Source organism: Echiichthys vipera, assembly GCF_963691815.1.
Source record: "Echiichthys vipera genome assembly, chromosome: 14".
NCBI lineage: Eukaryota > Metazoa > Chordata > Actinopteri > Perciformes > Trachinidae > Echiichthys > Echiichthys vipera.
The window spans coordinates 21,427,296-21,433,458 of record NC_139839.1 but is presented as its reverse complement, the minus strand read 5'-3'; the positions used below and the strand labels follow the sequence as shown (position 1 = coordinate 21,433,458).

Sequence of the window (6,163 nt, the reverse complement as noted above, 5' to 3'; positions counted from 1 at the left end):
AGTTATTATTTAATCAGCATCATCTCATAATACATCGATATGAAAATGTTATGTTGCAGCTCTTCTCTCTCTTTCGTCCATCATAGTTGATGGTGACCATGGCACATCTCATTATGGGTTTTGAAGACCGTGCAGGCAGCTGAACAGACCGACTGGAGCCCACAGTTGTGCTCTGTGGTACACTGGACATGCCAGGTGGGGGATGTAGAGCTCTGAGGCCCAGCCACAACACCTTTCCCCTGCCTCTTTAACATGCATGGCACAGGAGCTTCTCCGGTAGAGCTTTGCTTGGGCAGAGCAGCCTGCTAAAGACTTGTCTTTTCTGGTCACATAGTCCATCTAATCTGGGCTTTCATAGGCAGGATGGGGATGACGGGAATAGTGGCCTTGCTGATCCTCAAACAGCTCATGTGGAAGTGGATCAATTCCCTGACAAAGACAGTATTACTGACACAGACGGACACAAAGTGAGAGAGTTTCGGTAACTTTTATTTTACAAAAAAAAAGGGGGGGAAAGTTCACATTGACATTTAGCCTCAATATTACAGTATATTGAAATTTTTCTCAGGAAGTAAAATGCAACATTTTTTATTTTATTTTAATCTTATATTAAAAATATCAAATAGTACTCATCTAGCAGTGCTTACAGTATTTTAAGATATGTCGCAGGCTTGATAGCAGAAAGGTTGGCTTTGTACAGAGCAGAGATGGGCGTTTGCAGGTCTTAGCGAGGGCTTTGCAGAGACAACCTATCTTTGTGTTACCTGGCCTTGTTTGATTGACAAGCTGAACATGCAATGAGGGCAGCTACACAAATCCATTCTATAGATTACACCGGTGCAGTAAGACACTTGGAACAGGCTTGCAATGAAACAAGAAAATAAGCTAAATGTTCCATTCATTGTGTTTTCCCCCCCAACAACCCTCATGTCACAGAGTGCCCTTTCTCTTCTACAAAGTGATCTGACATGAATTGGCAGACTTTCTGCTGATCTTTTCAGTACAGCTTACCAACCATGGACATGGTGAATGAGAAAATCAGACTAAAGATAACATCACTACCTGAATAAACTTCAAAAAAGAGCATCTCTCTAGTTGCACAGAACTGTACAGGCACACATATTATATATATTTAAAATAAATAGGGCTAATTTGGCCAGACTCACTGGGGAGGGCAGTTCTCTCTTGTTTGTCAGTACAGAGAGACACTTCACCGGCCATTTATTACCACGGCTTCCCAGCCACTTCTACACCTCACAAGTTCTCATAGTCCCTTAAACACACAAACACACACACACACACGCACATTCACTCAAGTACATCCACGTCGTCACTCACACACCCTGGCCTCCTCCACCACATGCACAAAGCCAGAAACACAGAAAAAGAAAAGAAATCAGCTGTTGAACATAATTAAACATGTAAATGCCATTTTTCTGGAATGCCTCTGATCAGGAAAAAGAAGCAGGAGGCTGAGTCGACTGGTTTATGAGATCATCAAACCAGCGCCTGGAAAGGGCTCACTAGATGACACTGCGTCAAACGCGGGTGTCATGCTGTGGAACCACACCGTGCTGTGGCCTCCACCCCCTCCATCTTTCCCACGGTGGTCCCAGAACGCCTTGTCGTCTTGTCGCAGGGCGGCTCTGCTCTCCTCACATTACAAATATGACATGACGTGACTACTAGACGACCAGGAAATCTTCTTCACCACCTCCCTACGTGCTCGACTCCATCTCTTTTCAGGACGGGGGAGGGAGGGTGAGGTGGTGTTTTTGGGGGTGTAGACAGGAAGGATGTGTGTGTGTGTGTGTGTGGGGTGGGGAGGGGCTGTACAGTCGAGATGAGCTGCCTGCTGGGAGGAGAGGTGAGGCAGCAGGACCGAGTGGCGAGGACCACGGTTTGTCTCTCACTCTCTCCTCAGCAGATGGCGCCCTGAGGGAGGTGGGTGTGACTAAACGTCAGTGGAAAAGTAGAGCGTGTTGCGCTTCAGTTCGGCAAAGGAGATGGGAGGATGCTGCAGGTAATACAGCAGCACCTGGACCTAAGAAGAGAGAGCACAAGTTTCATTGAATTCATCCCAAACGAATCCATATTATCACGGTTGTCGATGTCTACTCAATCTAACGACTATCACAAATCTAAAAAACTGCTTCACATTAATACGTTTCACATTTTTATGAACGAGCACACGTTTCATTGGTACATCTTTTTATCTAAGGACACATTTTTTTCATGCTTTTCTAAATCACTACAGAATGGGTTGAAACTGAACGGCTTTGCTCTCTTTTGGGGAATGTTAAATGATGTTTATGGATTTTTTGTTAGACTGCTAAGAACTATTTCATTTTTAGTTCATTTTTAAGCAGGTGTAGGAAGTCTTTCGTTGCTCTATCATTTCTCGGAAGCTTATTTTTTGCCTTTGTTCGTTGCAACTTGATATTTGTGTGAAGTTCATGTTTGACTCAGTGTCTTTAAAATACATATTCCTGACCTCAATGTATTAATAATCTGGTAAAAAAAAGAAGATTGATTGACTGATTTAGAATGTAGGACAAGTTCTGGTAGTCTGTAAACAGAGCTAAAAACAGTACAATTCATCTGTACGCGGATGACACCATTTTATAAACAACAAAACTTGCATTTTGATTTCTGCGCTGGACAACTCATTTTTTGACTGAAAAACAAAATGCATGCTGTTCTCTAGAATACTGACAACCAGTTCCACTGAAGTGAATATTGATATTGCTACTCTTAATGGGACACCAAATGAAAAATATGAAACCAACTGAGTATCCTCTTATAAATACCTTGGTTTATCAAGCTGTTCTTCAAAAAACATATTATTGAGCTAAGTCCTTCAAAGCAAAACTATAACATTTTTAAACAGAAATAAACATTCATTACCCAGAACTGCAGAAGTGTTTGGTCAACCTTTTATCTGTTAGGAACTATGGGGATTTCATTTATAAGCACTCTCCTACCTGTGCAGTGACAGTGACAAGAGAACGGTTCTGTATTCACAAAGCACATCTTGGCAAACTACCTGTCTTTTTTTAAAACTATTTGGTCCTTGAAAACCATCAAGTAAATACCGAGAGTAAATACTATGTTCCACACAAGTGGAACGACCTGCAGAAGCGTGGAAAATTAGTCACGCTTATCCCCTTAATCAAGTGACTCCCTTTTGACTTACATACAGCAGTGTGAATGCATGTGTTTGCTTTGAACCTTTGTTTGTCGTGTCGATGTTCTTGGTCTGTTTGTTGTATAATTGGTTGATGTATATTGAAACTTCTGTGTGCTTCTGTATTGTAGTCAGGGTGTCCTTGTGAAAGAGAGTGTGCTCTCAATGACCTTCCCTGTTTAAATACAATTTTCAATCAAACTCAGATGTGAACACTATTTTTTTTTGTACTTCTGGAAAATCTGCTTTCTAATATTCCTCCCTTTACTGGTCCACAAATATCCCTTAAGGCCCCCCTTTAATCAGTCTCATCAGATGGGTATATGTCTGGACAATTTAATTTGATTTACTGTTTGTTTGATGCTGCTATCAGTTTACCAGAAAAAACAGCATCTAGCGAGTAATTGAATTTACAGAACATATTTTACTACTCCTGAAAAGTGTACTTTGTGATTCAGTGGATCACATCGTATTCTCTAAAACATCTCCAGGACTCTCTTTGTCATTGCTAGATGGTGCTTTTATAAAAATGAGTAGAATCCATCATGTGAATATGAGATTATGTTCAGGAAACAGCAGCTGAACCATCTTTCTTTGGTGTTTGACATTTTGTATACTTATACAATAAACATTTAGAATTTAAGAAAGCCCCAAATACAAGCAGCTCAACTCAGCTTCACAGTAATGGTCAGATGGGACCTCCTGCATGTGGATGCTGCCCCATTTATGATGATTTACTCTAGATGTTGTTTATTCTGCCATGGAAGATATTTGTGCACAGGAAACTCATCTCACAGTAGAGATGAATAGATGGCCTGCAGCCTAAATACAGCTGGGAGAATAGACCGCAGTGACATGGGTCACTTAACGACGTGGGAGTAAAATTCATCTGAAAAAAACATGTGCTGCGACATCTGCATGTACACACTTTTGTTACGGTCACAGAGGGATGCTTACAAACTTTCTACCAATTATAGAATGAAAGCCAAGGAGACAGACGGCACCAAAGAGTCATTCAGTTGTAAATATATCTGTGTTTTTAAATGTGTACTGTCAAAACACTACAGCTTTGCTACAATTCTATATATAAATAGATGAACATCTATATAACATACATCCACAGGTATTGGTCTTAAGTCAGCACCCCAATTCAAAGGTGTGTAGGTACCTGCGCCATCACGTCATGTGACCAGATGTCAGAGGCAGAGGTGATGTGTTGTGCCTTCGCAATCTCTGCCTCTGAGGGCCTGAGCAGGGTGGGGCCAAACACAGTGGCCAGGTTATGGAGGGACATCTTATTTATGGGTTCCTTCTCAGCCACCCTACTGGGAAAACGAGGTAAACACAAGGAAAAGACAGTCAGGGGTGCACTGTTGTTAAAGGCAGTCATTATAAATGTAGACAGGAAGTGCACAGTGCACAACAAGAAGAGTACTGGGGTTGTACATTGAACATTTTCAATGAATGGCTTCTATTTCATTTCTTAATGGTCCAAAAGAGCTTTCGATTGGGGCTGCAGTTGCTCAGTCCATGGGGACTCGGCCTGGGAACAAGAGGGGCGCTGGTTCAAGACCCTATACAGGCCAAGAACGCAGCATGGACTGGTAGCTGGAGAGGTGGCACTGCTGCGGAGCAAAGTACTATACTCCCAAATCCCCCAGTGACATCTCTTCATTTAATGCATGTGTGAAAATATGCCTCTGCGATGCTCGGGAAAATGCAGATTAGATGACGGCCTGAGTCTAAAAAAATGTCCCTCTACTACTTGTATCTTGGATATAAGAGCACATATTTGGAGAACATTAATATATTGATGAGCTGCAAAGATTTGAGTGAAGGAATATAATGAATGAACTCTTAAGACAATGAGAAGTTAAGATAGATTCAAGAATGATAAAGGGTGGGGAGACAAAGGGCCTTAACTTTCCTGATTATCCCAAAAGATATGGTTACTAATCTACTGACAGGTGGCCTAACTGTGATCAGTACGTGTGTTTGTGTATGTCTGAGAGTTATTGTGTGTGTGTGTGTGTGTGTGTGTGTATACCGTTTGAGGTGCTCCAGCAGAGTGAGGAAGGTCATGAGGTTGGGGTCGGGCAGGGAGCGCAGGAGGTGCATCATGCAGTTCTCCTTGGCTGCTGGGTCTGACAGCGCTGCAGAGGAGAGGGAGAAGATGTCAGATTCGAATATGACAAGACAAGCTTTTTAAACTTTAGCTCTCATCTCTTCCGGCACACTTCCAGGACTAAAGGCCGCACCTATGCCCTCCATGAAGGCGGGGTAGAGGCGGTCGGTGAGCAAAGGCTCTGGCAGCTCCCTGAAGTACAGCTTCAGTGTCCCTGCGATGGCATTGATATCCATGTCGCTCAGCATCATCAGGATATCTTTGGTATCTACGGTCAGACACAAACAAAGGGCGATTAGAAAGTGAACATTATTACAGGCGAACACTAACTCAGCTGTCAATAACACACTGAAATGAAAGGTGATACCAGGCTATGCTCTGTTTCGTCCACACTGAGAGACTCTTCCAAACACATAGCCTTGATGATGTCATGGTATTATATAATTTGACAGGAAACATTATTTCTGACACTATTTTCATCCCATCATCTTAACTGGAGAGCAAACAGCATTTATTTTAACATTTCTATGGAGTAGTAAGAGATTATGTTATATAAAGCAGAAATCAAAAACGTATTAAAGAGCAAAATCTCATCAGTGAATCATCGTAAGTTCCCTGTAAGCTGATGGGATGAAAACAGCGTCAGGCAGAGAGACGGGCAGTCTTACTGGTGTCGAATGCTAATTTGAGGGCCTGGATATCAGTGGCCACCCCTGAGATCCTGTAGATTCCAACTTCGTCAATCCCCCTCTTCTCCACTTCCTCAATGCACTGACGGACAATGTAAGGCACCTTGGAGCGCTCGCGCCTGTGGAGAGTTTACAACAATGAATGTGTTTAAAGGGGCAAGG

At 42.4% G+C, this 6,163-nt stretch overlaps 1 protein-coding gene across 4 annotated transcripts in view; it reads right to left on the bottom strand.

Annotated features, from left to right (window-relative positions):
• Positions 1–471: 471 nt before the first annotated feature.
• Positions 472–6,163, bottom strand: part of abr (ABR activator of RhoGEF and GTPase) — a 135,082-nt gene continuing 129,390 nt past the window's right edge. For 3 of the 4 annotated variants that reach the window (XM_083927027.1, XM_083927029.1, XM_083927028.1), the window contains 5 exons: positions 5,981–6,120; positions 5,446–5,580; positions 5,235–5,340; positions 4,356–4,509; positions 472–2,044 (listed from right to left, as the gene is read on the bottom strand). In XM_083927027.1, coding sequence (XP_083783153.1) covers positions 1,955–2,044; positions 4,356–4,509; positions 5,235–5,340; positions 5,446–5,580; positions 5,981–6,120 — 625 coding nt within the window. In that variant the 3' untranslated portion in view covers positions 472–1,954. Of the gene's footprint in view, positions 2,045–4,355; positions 4,513–5,234; positions 5,341–5,445; positions 5,581–5,980; positions 6,121–6,163 lie in introns of all 4 variants that reach the window. The other variant, XM_083927026.1, reaches the window with a different exon arrangement.